This window comes from Phoca vitulina, unplaced genomic scaffold (genome assembly GCF_004348235.1).
Source record: "Phoca vitulina isolate PV1807 unplaced genomic scaffold, GSC_HSeal_1.0 scaffold3, whole genome shotgun sequence".
NCBI lineage: Eukaryota > Metazoa > Chordata > Mammalia > Carnivora > Phocidae > Phoca > Phoca vitulina.
Window position 1 is genome coordinate 34,333,663 of NW_022589706.1, and position 16,182 is coordinate 34,349,844.

A 16,182-nucleotide genomic window follows, 5' to 3' on the forward strand; every position below is an offset into this window, starting at 1 on the left:
TTCTGAACACCTCAAATAATAGTCTGATGCTCTAAAGAGCAATTAAGCTTGCAAACAGCAGGTACCAATTAATTATGGGTCACTGCATTATGTAGAAAGCCTTCTGAAATAAAGCAATATGTAAAAGTAAAATGACATTTTTTATTTGTTCAGAATGCTTGCTTTTAGTTAACTCAAATTAAAAATGGTTTGTTTTCCAGTGAAGTTAACACCCAAAACTATTAACTTCAATATTAAAAGTATATAACAAAAATGGACCTATATTTAATCTCAGCTGATACCTGAATAGTTATATATACACTATACAATGACATCTATTCTTTTTAACAAAGCACAGCCTCCCGATCAGACACAGAAATGCAGAAGTAACAGTGTTACTTTCATTTTTTCCCACTCGAGTAAAAGATTTTAATCTCTAGAATTCATAAACTCAAAACTGTTGACACAATTTTAATTATTTTTTCTTGTTCATGTCTGAAGAGGAGCTTCTTTCTCTAAGAAATTTTGTATTTTATAATCTTTCCTTTGAAATAGAAGAAAGATATGGAATCTCCTGAGTTATATATGCAGCTCATACATTCTTTAAAAGTTATTTTTTAAAATATTACAAATTAATCATATATATCCATAATACACATCCTTGTTATTCATATATTCCTTTAAGCAACATTCAAGTAGATTTGTGCTTTGTACGTTTACATTACTTTAGAGCTTATTTTTAGCTTTCAATAAAACTGTATCTATAAAGATTTCTCAAATATTTAATAAATGAGGCAAAACAGCCATTATGAAAATATAAACTGCTATTAGAGCTTTTTCATCTCTCATTTTTTATGCATTTCCTGTCGACCATGTCATTTCCTGTTCTGCAGGGAAGTGGGTACATTTTCATCTCTGTAAGCCCAACATGCTGCTTTCTCAGCATAGCAAAACAGTCAGTACAGCGCAGGTATTCTGAACACACAGTATTCACTTGGTCGCATCTGGGGTAGCAGTAGAATCTCAGAGTGTTGGTTATTTCAACTGCAGGACCACCTTAAAACACAAAGTCGGGGGTGGGGGATGGGAATCAGGTTATTCCAGAACGATGCCCGTATCTGCTTAATGAAATGCTTTGAAATCTCTGAAGACAGGAGAACTGATAACAAGCAAGTACAATGCACAGTAACTGATGATGCATGCCTGCCGGGATCCATGGTTCAGACTCAATTAACATTTATATGAGGCTCTACCACACACTCCCTAAGACATTTAGCCCCATCCAAAAGCAAGCCAGGCTACCAGTGTGGCTACTAGGCATGTGGACCAATCATCATGGCACTAAAATGACTGAGTAACTGCAAAGTACGGACGGAAGCTGAATATACCAGGGTTTCAAAAAGGCAGAGCCGGAGGGCACCTGGGTGGCCCAGTCGGTTGAGCATCTGCCTTTGGCTCAGGTCATGATCCCGGAATCCTGGAATGGAGTCCTGCATTGGGAATCCCTGCTCAGCGGGGAGTCTGCTTCTCCCCCTCCCTCTGCCACTCCCCCTTGCTCATGCACTCACGCGCACGCGCTCTCTCTCTCTCTCTCTCTCTTTCAAAGTAAATACATAAATAAATAAAATCTAAAAGAAAAAAAAAAGATAGAGCGGAAGCGCCTGGGTGGCTCAGTCAGTTAAGCATCCGACTCTTGATCTCAGCTCAGGTCTTGATCTCAGGGTGGTGAGTTCAGGCCCTGCACTGGGCTCCACGCTGGACATGGAGACTACTTTAAAAAGAAAAAAAAGGTAGAGCCAAGAAGGTTGGTCAGGGGCAAGAGAAGTTGGTTAGAATATCTGACATTGATCACTGGAGAACAGATTACTAGAACAAATGCTGAGAAATCTTTTTTTTTTTTTTAATTTTATTTATTTATTTGACAGAGACAGAGAGCACAAGCAGGGGGAGCGGCAGGCAGAGGGAGAGGGAGAAGCAGGCTCTCTGCTGAGCAGGGAGCCCAATGCAGGACTCGATCCCAGAACTCTGGGATCATGACCCAAGCCTAAAGCAGACGCCTAACAGACTGAGCCACCCAGGTGCCCAATGCTGAGCAATCATGAAAGGAACACACGTATACAGAGACAGTTATTTTTATTTCTTTCTGACAGCAGCAGTTTCAATTGTTTAAATATGATTTTTCTTGTTAAATAAACACCAAGAATGGTTCCTGTTAGTCAATCCTTTGTATACATAAAATTTTTAGTCACTCATTAGTTTCACCTGATTTTGTCATAACTACAAGCCATATTTTGTCTCCTGTACTTAGAGGATTATAAAAGCAATTCTATTTGTGCAGTTAAAACTTTTTTTTTTTAAAGATTTTATTTATTTATTTGACAGAGAGAGAGAGAGCACTAGCAGGGGGAGCGACAGAGGGAGAAGCAGGCTCCCCACTGAGCAGGGAGCCCGATGTGGGGCTCGATCCCAGGACCCTGGGATCATGACCCAAGCCAAAGGCAGAGGTTTAACCAACTTAGCCACTCAGGCGCCCCTTATCTGTGCATTTAAGTAAGACACTCTTTTCTTTAAAATCATAACTACACATAATAATCATAAAAACACTTCAGGATCAACTAATTTCATAGCCCCAAGGTAAAAGTTTTTTTTTAAGTAAAAATTTTATTTTTATCATTAATGAGGACTGAGGCAAAAAAATCTAGCTGTTAGGAGAGCACTATTATTCTATCAAAAATAACTACTTGATAAATTATGCTCAAAACTAAGTAGTTAAAATTACAAGTTATAATTAAATATCTAAAACTAGAGATGTAGAACATATCAACAAGGTATTTTCTATGCTTAACATAAAATATCAGGAATAAAAGAAATATGAAAAGTCAATTACAAGTTTTTCTTCTATTGTTCTAAGGATATCAATCAAAACTTAAACATTTTAAACACACAACAAAATTAAAACAAATACCTTATTAGCTGCTTCCAAGGAATTTATTAGATTCTGCAGCTCTTCTTTACTCATTTCAACAGAATATGGTTTGACTTCACCATTTTCTTTTATGTCTAGATGAAGGTTTAAAAGTGGCATTTGTAAAGTAGCAATCTTGTCACTAGACAGTGCAAGCTGTTTAAAATGAGGAAAACAGTAATTAATAAGTAGTAAAAAAGACTACATTAAATATGCATCAGAGCTTATTAACAATACATCTTAAGAAAAGAATACTCCTGTTTGCTGTCAAGTGCAGGAAAAGGTGGAAGAAATAAAGAAACCCATGCCAAACCAACACATATATGAAGAACAGACTGAGAAAGGAGGATGACAGAGAGGAAGACGACTAGGGAAAAAAGGACAAACAGTCCAAAGTTTGTGGTAGAAGCAGAAATTCAGAGCAGAGTTATGGCTGGGAAAGGAAGTACTGAACGGGTCCAATGCATCACGAAACCAAGACTTCTTAAAGCTTAAAGAAGTGTGAAGATACCAAGAGGATGAAAGTCCATGTACAAAGATAAAACTAAAAACACTGGTAAACCCTGTGCAATGAAGATACTTAATTTACAATCAGCTAATTCTCTATTAAATTATTGATAAACATGTTATCAAGATACCACTTTCAATTAGAGCCACTCAGCAAAAACACTCAACATTTACTCCACTTTCTATTTTCTGTCTAAAGAGAATCCTAGAGGAAACAGAAGAACCAAATATTGAAACAAGCACCATAGCTTCATTGGCAGATGGCAAAGGGAAAATCAATTTTCCTGGAATCTTAGCTAAAAAACTCCACAATACCTGAATCTTCAAAGTGTTACTACTTGCAAAAATTTACTTGTACCATTCATTACTTGTACAATGATTGGTAAGGAACTACTTCCCTAACAAACATCCTCGGAGTGCACACACTACAGAATTGAATCCTCACATACCTCCTTCATTCTCTCTTAAAAAACCAGGACTCATAATATCTGAGATTTGGAAGTATCAAAGATGGTCTAACGTATAGATAATTCTCCTCCTCAGTGTCTCCAGTAACTGCTTTCTCAGTCTATGTTTGAATATGACCAATGATGAACATGCTACCTCAAGAAGAGGTTAAAATAATCTTCAGATACTGAAAGGTGTAAAAAAGTTCTCCTTAAGTTGAACGTGAACTCATCTTATTGCAAACTCTATACCTTAGACCTTACCCTTTGTCCTAGCCTCTGAAGCCACAGAGCATATATCAATTCCCTCATCCATACAGATGACTTTTAGTCCTTTAAGGATAACTATAATTTTTCTAATAAAGTTTTTCTTTTCTGGATAGATGGTCTCAAGTGTTTCAAAAAACCTTCATGTACCACGATTTTAAGTTCCTGTTCATTCTTCTTTGGTTTGGCTCCAATTTGTTTAAGTATTTCTTATATTTGGCAGCCAAAAGTAAAATTACTACTAAATTAAATTAACTAAAAAGATTTAATGAATGAAAACAGAATTAGAACTACCCATTGCTTGAAACACTGCATTTCTACCAACAAAACAAGACTGAATCACCATACTGCTGACTCAGGTCACATTTGGCAAATCAAAACAACTAAATATTTTTCATACAAATTACTTTTGGCATATCTCTCATATCTTTTATATTAAATTGGTTTTATTTAAATAAAAACCCTTTACCTAGGTTATCTCTGCTCAGTTTATTTTGCTTCATTTGGTCCATCACTGTAATTTGCTGTAAAATAATTTTAAACTTTGACTGTATTATATTAATATTAAACATATCACAGATCTGATGAGCATATGAGCATAATATGCATGAAAGAATATTTGTTAAAGTTTGGGCCAAAACCAGAATCACAGAGACCTCCTTTCTGGCTAACATAAATTCATCTGGTTTTGGTTATTAACCCAGCTATGACCCAAATAACTATATGATTTGTCCACATTTTTCTCCACTTTATCCACAAAGACAATATGAGGCACTTATCATGCTGAAAAGAAGAAACAACAATGTGTTTCAACACAACCTCCTCATCTAGGTCTAGGTACCCTATATAGCATGGAAAGTTGGTCTGAAATTGTTCTTTATGAATCCTACTGATCATGAGTCTCTTTTCAAAATGTTTTTTAAGTGCTCTTTTAATAGCACATTATAGATTTTACCCCTGGAGGCAGAATCTTATTTACCAATCTCAGGAAGACTACAAAGTCTAGAAAGTTCTAGCCAAAAATAGATGTTGAATACATACTACTCCACTACTTAAGACATTTAATGATTCACAGCTCTAGTTAATTAAATTATCAATGTAGTGTTTTTACATATTATGTGGATGTTTGTACTATACTAAGTTAATGTAAAAATACAATTTTTTGACAATGTATTCTTAAAATAACAGAAATTTTAGATGTATATTATGAAGAATAAGCATTTCTATTCAAAAAATGAGATAAAAAACATACATGCCCATAAACAGATTCTCACCTTTAACTGCCAATCAAAATCCTGTAGCTGTGCAGAAGAAATGTCAACTATTTCTTCTAACAGAGCCTGCTTGATTTCATCTTTCCTACTTTTCAAGCATTTCATGACAGCTTGTTGATGAAATGAATTCAACTGATTCAACTGCTGAAATATCTATGAAAATAAAAATAAACAGAAAATAAGCGAAAGGGTCTTTGTTTAAAATGTACACACACAGCTCCACTCCCCTTTCATAAAACCTTTAAAATGACAGTTAAAAAAATATATATATTTCTGTCTCTATGAAAAGAATAAGATGAGAATGCATAACTAACAAACGAGATTTTCTTTTTTAAGATTTTATTTATTTATTTGACAGAGAGAGACACAGCGAGAGAAGGAACACAAGCAAAGGGAGTGAGAGAGGGAGAAGCAGGCCTCCTGCTGAGCAGGGAGCCCGATGTGGGGCTCGATCCCCGGACCCTGGGATCATGACCTGAGCCGAAGGCAGATGCTTAATGACTGAGCCACCCAGGCGCCCCCAAACAAGAGATTTTAACAAATTTTTGCAAAACAGAAATGAAAAGGACTGACTGATGAAGCAGCATGGAAGCAAAGACCACTAAAGCTGGTATAGTTATTTTAATATCAGACAGTGTAGCCTTTAAGGCAAGAAGTATTATGAGAAATAAAGAAGGCCCAAGGGCCATTCAACTGAAAGAACAATCATTAACTTGTGTGCACCTAATATATATTCAAAATATATAAAACAACACAACTTGGCAGAACTAAAAGGAGAAATGGATAAATCTACCTTCATAATTAGAATGTTGACACATCTCCCAGTAACTGACAGAAAAAGAAAAAAAAATCAGTAAAGATAAAGAAGTGAAAAACACTATCTCCCTTAAACCTAACTGACATATAGAACATTGTGTTCAACAACTACAGAACACATATTATTTTCAAAAATATGTGGATCATTCACCAAAATGAACCATATGATGAGCCATGTAGCAAATCACAACAGATTTCAAAGGACTGAAATCAAACTATTTATATTTTTTTACCATGGTGTAATTAAATCATAACTGATAAAAAAATGCCAAATATTTGAAAATTATACAACATAGTAACATAGTACTATGAAAGAAATAAAATCAATCTTAAACTCTTCCAGAGAATAAGAGAAAAAATACTTCCTAATTCATTTTATTAGACCAGAATAAAACTTGACATCCTGACAAGGACATTACAGAAAAGAAAAACTATGAGCCAATATCACACAAGAACAGATGCAAAAATCCTAAATAAAATACTGGCAAATCAAATTTAGAGATACATAAAAAGATAACACATCATGACCAAGTGGCATTTATTTTGGCAATGCAAGGTTAGTTTAGCATTTAAAAATCCAATGAAAGACACCACATCAACAAAATAAAGGAGAACAAAATAACAAATTTAGGGAAAGAGCATTTAAAGAAAATTCAATACCTATTAATGATAACAATTCTCAGTAAAGTAGGAACTGTAGGAAATTTCTTTAATCTGATACTCGATATCTAGAAAATCATACAGCCAACACAACAAATGATAAAATAGTGAATACATTCTCCCTAAGGTCAGGAATAAGACTGATTTTTTTTTCAACACTGTTTTAAAGATGTTAGCCAGTGCAATAAGGTAAGGAAAAAAAAGATATTAAAATTTAACAAGAAAATAATTGTATATCAAAAAAATACCATTTTATAAGCCATTAAATAAAATTTTTAAAGACTGTTAAGCATGGGGTTAAAGATATAAAATTGGCGGTGTTTCTACATACTAGCAATAAACAATTGGAGAACAAAATTTAAAAACATCAAAAATATCAATTACTTAGAAATAAATCTAACAAAATACTTGCAAGACCTCTATACTAAAAACTACAAAATGTTAGAGAAATTGAAGTAATCCAAACAAATGGAATGTTATACCATGTTCATGGATTGGGAGGATTAATATTAAGCTGTAAATTTTTCCCAAAATAATCTAGAGATTCAGTGCAATCCCCACGCTATGAACTTAAGTATGTCACCCCAAAATTCCTATGTTGCAATCCTAACCTTCATTGTGATGATATTTAAAGATGGGGCCTCTGAGAAGTAATTAGGTTTAATAGGTCATAAGGGTTGGAGCCCTCATGATAGGATTAGTACCCTTATAAAAAGAGACACAAGAGAGCATGGCTTCTGTCCCTCTCCCCTCATCAATGTGAGAAACACAAGAAGGTAGTCCACAGCCAGGAAAAAGGCCCTCAACAGGGAATCAAATCAGTCAGCACCTTTATCTTGGACTCACCAGCCTCTAGTATTGTGAGAAATAAATTCTTGTTGTTTAAGCTACCCAGTGTATAGTATTTTGGTGTGGCAGCCCAGCAGGTTTTTTGGTTGAAATTGACAAGCTGATTTTAAAATGTACATGAAAATACAGAGGACCTAGAATAGCCAAAGCAATCTTGGAGAGGCATGAAGTTAAAGGTCTTCTACTGCCAGATATCAAGACTTTATGTAACATAGCTTTAATTCTACAGTAATTAAGACAGTGTAGTACTGAGAAATATAGACAAACTAATGGAGCAGAATTAAGAGTCCAGATACAGGGGCACCTGGGTGGCTCAGTTGGTTAAGTGTCTGCCTTCGGCTCAGGTCATGATCCCAGCATCCTGGGATCAAGCCCCACATTGGGCTCCCTGCTCAGTGGGGAGCCTGCTTCTCCCTCTCCTGCACCCCCCCGTCTGTGAGTGCTCTTTCTTGCTCTGTCAAATAAATAAATAAAATCTTAAAAAAAAAAAGTCCAGATACATACATATACAGTGACCTGATTTACGACAAAGGCTGCACAGAAATTCTATGGGAGCAAGGACGGTCATTTCAATAAACGCTACTGGGTCAGTTGGCTATTGACGTGAAAAAATGTGAACTCGACCCTTACTCCACACATACATATTAATTCAAAATGCATCAGTAACATAAATGTGAGAGCTTCTACAAGAAAACTAACAAACACATCTTCATGACTTTGGCACAAATATTTCTTAAACATGACTTTAATAGCACTAACCACCAAAAGAAATATTGACAAAGCTGGACTTGATTAAAATTCAGAACTTCTGTTCACAAAAAGACACCATTAAGAGTGAAAAGGGGAGCCACATAATGAGAGAAGATATTTAAAATACATATATCTAACAAAGAACTCCCACCCAGAATACCATCCAAATCAAAATGAACATATATAACTACATTTTTTTTAAAAGTAGGCAACCTATACAAACATGCCAAAATAATTTTTGACCAAGGTACAAAAGCAATTCAATGGAAGGATACTCCATGACCCTATAATTTCATGTCAAGATGTCTATCCAAGAAAAGTTGGCTAATATGTGGACAAGGAGACATGTACAAAATATTTGTAGAAGTACTATACATTAAAGAGGCAATGATCTAATAGTTCATCAGGAGGGGGCCGGAAAAATAAGTCCTGCTAATTCCTATCATCAAATACTGTAAGAGTTAAAATACAGGAACCAGATCTACATTTACCAACACTGATAAGTCTAAAACACAACATTCCATAAAAAAATTACAAAGGGATACATGTTATCATTCACAAGTTACATGTTTAGCTCAAATAATTGTATATATTGCTTACAATGTAAATAGTCATACAATATAGACTACAAAACATGTACACCAACTTCACAAGTGGTGATCTCTTGGGGAAGGATGGCATGCCCAGGTGGTATTTAGGTATATCTGTAATGTCTTGTTTCTAAAACAAACACACAAACCTGTAATGCATAAAGATGTTAACAACTGTTTAATTGTGATAATGGGAGTGTAGGTGTCAGTTATATAACTTTTAGTTTTCTTCTACATGATTTAAATGTGTCACAATTTTAAAAACACAAACAACCAAAACTATAAAAAATAAGAACTTCCACAATCAGATTTGCCTACTCACAATTATGAGGTTTTTGTTGTAATATAATATATACTTATTGGGGGCGCCTGGGTGGCTGTCAGTTAAGCATCTGCCTTCGCATGATCCCAGGGTCCTGGGATTCAGCCGAATCAGGCTCCCTGCTCAACCGGGAGTCTGCTTCTCCCTCCCCCTCTGCCCTTTCCCTCCCCCACCCCCACCCCCATTCCTGATCTCTCATGTTCTCTCTCTCTCTCAAATAAATGAATAAAATATTTTTAAAAATGTATATATATATGTGTGTGTGTATATATATATATATATATATACACATATATACTTACTGATGATGGCTCTTGTATAATATAGTGCCCTAAAGACCAACTTAAGAAAAACCTGAAAACAATTTATTATTTATTATAAGGTACAGAAAATTGGAGTGAAGTTACCTCTTCATCAGATAAATTTTTACCAACTACAGCTTTGAAAAATTTGGTAATATCTTCTAGAACATTCTTCCACTCTGTTGAATCCCAAACACTGTGATAATCCTGGTGGAGAGGATAAGCTCGGCCACAAATGCCATCAATTATTTTGTGAAGAAGCTAGAGAGAAAAGGAAATAAATGAATTATAAGTAAACTTATAAAAAAGATTTATCTTCCTTGTAGGAAACAAATATAGTTGGGACAAGCTCATGTTATCTACAAAAGCAGCAGAGGTTGAAATATAACTATTTTTAACATTATTCACATTAATTAAAAATTAAAGCTCCAATAAAAATCCCAGACTTTCTATAATTTTGTCCACCTTCAGGAGCTAAAATAATTTCATAGATACACTGTTGTTTCCCCAATATTCATGAAAGGAAGATGGTGAATATAAAGGTTTCACCTTGGTATTACTTAGACATTGTATTTATACCAATAATCTAAAAAAAGTATGACTTTTAGACTAAAGGTTATTTTTTACCATAGATCGACAAACTTCATTTCCCTTTACTTCCATTTTCACAGCATTCATACTCACTTCTTTTGGTCCACTCCAAGAAAGCAGTCAGTACCTTTCTTTTTCTTTTTTACAGTCCTTTATCTCTACCCTACCTTAGCATCAGCAATGGAAGTCCTAGCACATACATAACTGAACATAGTTATTAACACTGAATTTTGGAATAAAACTATCTAGTTTGAATCCTAGTTCCACCACTTAACTAGTTTTATCAAGTTATTTAAATGGTCTGTGCCTGTTTCCTCATGTATAAAATGAGAATATCATCTACCCCCATAATGTTGTAAGGATTAAATGGGTACATGCAAATTTACTTGGCACATTCCTGGCATGTATAAAACACTTAAACATTGCTAGCCATTATCATACTTCTTCTTATTATTATTATTATTATCACTATTACCACCACTACCACCACCACTACTACTTCTGGTATTATGTTCCATGTCTTTAACATACATTAAGTGAGTGCCTACTATGCCAGCACTATACTAGATAAATTATTAATATGGTTTTCTCTCCCAGGGAATATTTGTGTCCTGTAAAAAGAGTATCTGAATCCAAATAATTTGGAAATGAATTTAAGCAACAAGTCTTCCAACTCTTTCCCCCTGAACCATATTCTACTCCATTTTAAGCAATAACTCTCTCTATAACACTACACATATCAGAATAGAAATGAGAAACTGGTAACCCCACTTCCAAATAATGGCTAATGCACTATGTGAACAGACTTTTTATTTACCATAAGTCAACAAACATTCTCAATTTGAAATTCATTCAAAATTCTCTACACGTATCCCGTCTTATCCCAAACTGCCCCCAGGCTAAAGCCAAACCCAGAACTCTAACTAAAAAATAAAAGTGTTACCTTTTTGGATGTAAATGTTTTTATTCATTCATTTATCCATTCATTTATAAATGTTTGTATTCATATATACAAATATGTAATGAGCACCTTAACCAATTGTTAAACAAGTTAATGGAAATACAAAGCAAAAATAGCCATAATAACTACCATTTATGGAGCCCGAACTGAGTACCAAGCACTGTGCTCATCCTCGCTACAACCCCATGAGGTAAGTATTGTTATTATCCCCATTTCACAAATGAGAAACTGAGGATAAACAAGATTAAGTTTCTACCCTATCAGAGCTTTAGTCCACTAGAGAAAGACAAACATACAAATACGTAAATGCAATTTAGAATGACTGGAGCTATATTATAAGTTTACAGAAGATACAAAGGAGCACAGACAGGAAGCAGGGAAAGGGCTGTTTTAAAAGGATGAGTAGCTGGCCATCGAAACAGAAGAGAAGGGCATTTCTAGTCACAAGCAACAGCATATGCACAGAATGGAAGTGTAAAATCACTTGTTCAATTTGAAAAAAGACAGGATATAAGGCTGGAGAGGTGAGTGGAGGCCAAATCATAAAAGGCGCTGTTTGCAGTGTCTAGGCTCTTTAATTATTTCCACAGGGAAGAAATCTATTCACATATTTGCATTATTTTTCCATAAATTTGCTAACAAGTTGGGAGATAAAAGGAAAGAAAAGGAAAAGAGAGATGGTGAGGTGAGACCAAAGGCCCCCTGCCCTCAGTTTACCGGGAAGAAATCAGGGGGGCCTAAATAATTGAGGACACTCAAAATGGAGGCAGTACAGAGGTAAAAGAGACGTGAAAAGGAGGAGGAACCAAGGATGATACTCAAGATTTTAGGTTGAGTGGCTGGGTAAATGGTGGTCCCCTAAATCAAAAATGAAGTTACAACCACAGGAAGAGTGGTTCTGGGGGGGAAAACGAGTAGTTCAGCCAAGGACACACTGAATTTGAGATACCTGGAGTGTGTCTCAGCAGAAGCCTGACACTCAGGGATGAGATCTTTGGCTGGATGCAGAGACCTAGGTGTCATCAACCTACATGGCGGGAAAGGTTATGGGCCTTATCTAAGAAGTAGACAGAATGAAGACAGGGGCAGAAGGCTGATCCAAAGACTCACGATCAACAGTCTGAACACATGTTCCACCTTTACCACTTACTAGTTTGACACCTCAGGCACATTACTCAAACTCTCTGCTGACATTTCCGTTTCTGCACTGGTAAAATCACAGAAAAGAGCTAAGGCAGGTTTTTTTGATCCTGATAAGAATTAAGTAAGTCTATTCTCTTCTATCTCCCCCACACTTTCCCACTGTAAATGGAATAAAGGAAAAAAGAAGACCTAAATGTGGGGCTTATAAAAGCTGCCTACCACAAACCCCTCTATCACATTATGTAGGCGAAGCCCCCACTCCCACCCTTCACCCATTGTGAATGGAACAGAATTGGGACTTACTCAGTGATGCCTATCACTGACACTGAAGGCCAGCCCACCAAAGCTTGGCATCCAGATAACCGCCCCATGGTTGAGCAGATTTTAATATGCATTAATTCCTTCCCTCAGTGAACACTGATTAAGAACCCACCTTGAGCCAGACACAACTCTCCAGAACTAAAGATAAGGTATGTACCCTGAAGGAGTTCAGAAGAGACCAGAGGCAAGCCAACCAGTCAAGAAGTTGTGTAATGAGACCTGAACTGCTGTGGGACAGAGGAGGAGGAGTAAACACATTTATGTATTAATTACAATACAATGAATTAGTAGACTGACTTCTGAGGACAAACAGAACCACAGCTCCCAGAGCTAATAATGAAGCTCCATTTTGCACATGTTGCTTTCTTGTAGGGACAGGCAAATTTCCTTCAGGTCTTTCCTTCTTTTCAGGAGGGGAAAACCCACTTCTCAGTCAGATTTTTCTCTTACAGCAACCACTGGGTTTTCTCCTCCTTTCACAGTTCAGTCAGGATACTTATTAGATGTAATTACTGTCTCCACGTTTGATTTTTCAAACTCAAAACTGCCAGTGCCTTTGGTACCGCGGCTAAACACACAAGCAAGGCATATAAAGACTTGAGCCACCTGACTTCCTACTAAACTGTCTAGCCTTAGTCCCCCTGCTCTGCTCACTCAAATTTCAGCCTCTAAAAATTACAGCAGGTCCTGAAACCTGTGGAGGCTGGTTTCCTTCCTCTAGCTTCGTAGCTGCTATTCCTCTGCCTAAAACACTCTCTTCCTTCTAGACTGTCTGGTTCCTACTCATCCTTCAGAACTCAACCTAGAAATGTAGATGTTCCTTTTCTGCAAAGCCTCTCCTTGCCCCTCGAATCTGGGGTGCTACCTGTCCCACGAGCTCATTACTGGCTAATTCAGTTTGGTTTCCTTATTAGATAGCAAGCTCCACAGGGGCACAGGCTGTATCTCATTCACCATTTCACCTTATACCATATGGGCACTCAGCACAAGGCAAACTTCAGTGCAAAGCTGGCCGGACGAATGAACAAAGCTGCTTTTCCCAGATCCTCACGGCCAAGTTCCTTCCCAGGCTCCGGGTGTCAGTGTATATGGCACCTCTTAGGGAAAGGCTACCTTACACCACGCTACCTAAAGTCAGTCGCCCAGTTATTGGTAGCACTTACCAATTTTTTTTCTGCCGCCCTCAAGGGGGCAGGGTATACTTCTCTAGGTCACCAGCTTGTCCCCAGCACCTAGCACTGTGCCTAGTGCACAGGGACGGTGAAGGTGTGTACTGTATGAATGAATGAGAGGCTGCAAACCACTGGCTCCACGTTGTAAGATTTCAAATACTATGGTGGCGACTTCGCTCCCCAGCCCAGTCACCGGGTCGCGCGGGCCGCGCTTGGGAGCTGATGGGCCGACCCCACCCGGGTGCGAGCATGACCGGCCGCAAGTCAGCTCGAAAAGCCCCTCGAGGGGCAGCTCCAAGCAGGGGCGCGGAGGTGGCGCCAAAAGCCTCAGCCTCCTCAGCTCTCCAGGGGCCGAAAGGGGCCGGACCCCGGACATCACGCCCATTGCCCCGTCCCTGCCCTGGGCAGCCCGGGTGAGCCCAGCGAAGACATCTCGATCAGACCGGGCCGGACCTGCAGGCCGGGCTGTGCCACAGCCCCGCCTGCCACGCCGCCTGCGCTCTCCTCACCTGCGGGCCCAGCTCGGCTGGAAGCTTCTGCAGCTGCCACAAGGGCGTCCCCTCTTCCGGCTCCATCCTAGTACGAAGCAGGAACCTCGGTCACATGACAAGGCCCGGTGGCGCCTCTAGAGCGACGGCTCACCCACGTGACTCTCTCGGGTGGGGCGGGGGCCGGGCGGGGAGACGCCGGAGCCTTTGTGCGCGTGCGCAGAGGCACAGCAAACGCTTTCCCGGTAACTAAGGAAAATCCCTTTTCCGGCTGGAATTACTTTGCTAAACACCCTTATTAGGTTGAAGGCAAATTTGCAAATCCTCAAAGCAGTTTACAACTTTGTTCAGAGTTCTATCGAAATTTCTCTGCACTCCGTTGAAAACCAACTAATAAGAGTAACCGTATTGTGAGCTCAGGGCCATTGTCCCTGAGTTTTGGCAAATGTCTCCTACAAAAGTATTCCGATTTGGAAGGGTAAGTAAGGGTTTACCTGTGTGCGATATTCTTTATATAGATTACCTTAAGAAGAAGGTACTATTTTCATGCCCATTTCCAAACAACAAACAAGATCAGAAAAGTCACAAGGATTGTCAGATTTAGCAAATAAAAAGACGGAATGCCCAGTTAAATCCGAAATTTCAGATAAACAACAAAAAATATTTTCTTAGATGTGTGCCCCCTAATTAGTGCATGGGGCATAATTATACTAAAAAACGATTCCTTGTTTATTTGTAAGTGAAACGCAACTGGGCATTCTGTATTTTATGTCAACCCTAAAAGTCCTGAGAGCTAAGAGGCACAGCCTAAAGTTAAACAGAGTCAGACTCTACAGCCACACTGTTAACACTAAATTAACAAAAAAGCCAAACAGCTTTTCTGTGATTTCTCTCATTATAGCTGTTACTTTAATCAGGTGCTGGAGAATTTAGTGGGATAAGATAGTTCTGCTATCCAGAAATGCACAAGAAGTGGGAAACAGAAACAGAAATTACTGCCTGATATAAATTTAATAATACAAGTAGTGAAAACTGATGAAGCATACCAGAGAGGAGAAAGTAATTATGTTAGTCTGTGGACTATGCAAAGAAATACTATTTATTAGTGACATCCTTCAATGTTTAGCTCAAATATCCTTTCTATACTCTGTGCCCCATCTCTTGGTGGTGAAAGCAATTTCTTCCTCCTCTGAATTTTCATGACTGTCCCTCACTTAAAATATTTACCATTTTCTATAGATAGTTATGCACAACAATCATTGCCCCAACTGAATTACCTTATGACACTTTGACTTTGTGCATAGGAGCCCCTCAAGTAATAGGTAAACAAGGAATCTGGAAACTTCCTAGCGAATCTGTCTGTTAGTAAGTCTACTGAGGGTAGAGTCTGTTTTCTAAGAAAAAGCTAGATTTTATATATTGTAAAAATTGGGGTAAAGATATTTATCGAGTATCTACTTTATGCCAAACACTTCATATATTTTCTCTTATTCTCCCTGTAACCTTGTGTTGTGGGTGTTACCCCAACTTTTAAAGATGAGGAAACAAATTTGGTGAAGTAGTATCAACCTTGTCCAAGGTCATATAGGTATTAGTTGCAAAGTTACTGGGCTGAGTCTGTGTTTCACTGGCCCTACAGAGGAAAGAAAGACATTCTGAGGTGATATGACTTCCTAAGGTCATAAAACAGATTACTAAAATAAGGCAAAGAGGCACAGAGAGCAGGGCCCAAGATTTAGTCAGAGGACACAGAATTAGGTCCTGATTTCTCTCTCAAGC

General features: G+C 37.8%; 1 protein-coding gene across 1 annotated transcript; it reads right to left on the bottom strand.

Annotated features, from left to right (window-relative positions):
- Window positions 1-378: 378 nt before the first annotated feature.
- On the bottom strand, window positions 379-14,545 carry COMMD8 (COMM domain containing 8). Its single transcript, XM_032400306.1, has 5 exons — window positions 14,425-14,545; window positions 9,833-9,988; window positions 5,439-5,591; window positions 2,945-3,100; window positions 379-1,035 (listed from the first exon to the last, which is right to left on the bottom strand). The coding sequence occupies exons 1-5, from the start codon at window positions 14,488-14,490 to the stop codon at window positions 1,015-1,017; spliced, it is 552 nt and encodes a 183-aa protein (XP_032256197.1). The 5' UTR covers window positions 14,491-14,545; the 3' UTR covers window positions 379-1,014.
- Between the last annotated feature and the right edge of the window lie 1,637 nt (window positions 14,546-16,182).

Excerpts from the sequence above, each read along its gene's own strand:
- COMMD8 (XM_032400306.1), bottom strand. The coding sequence starts at position 14,490 with ATGGAGCCGGAAGAGGGGACGCCCTTGTGGCAGCTGCAGAAGCTTCCA. Across the intron at positions 5,592-9,832 it reads AAAATTTATCTGATGAAGAG|ATATTTCAGCAGTTGAATCA; the intron begins GTAACTTCACTC and ends TTATTTTCATAG. Across the intron at positions 3,101-5,438 it reads ATTTTGATTGGCAGTTAAAG|CTTGCACTGTCTAGTGACAA; the intron begins GTGAGAATCTGT and ends CATTTTAAACAG.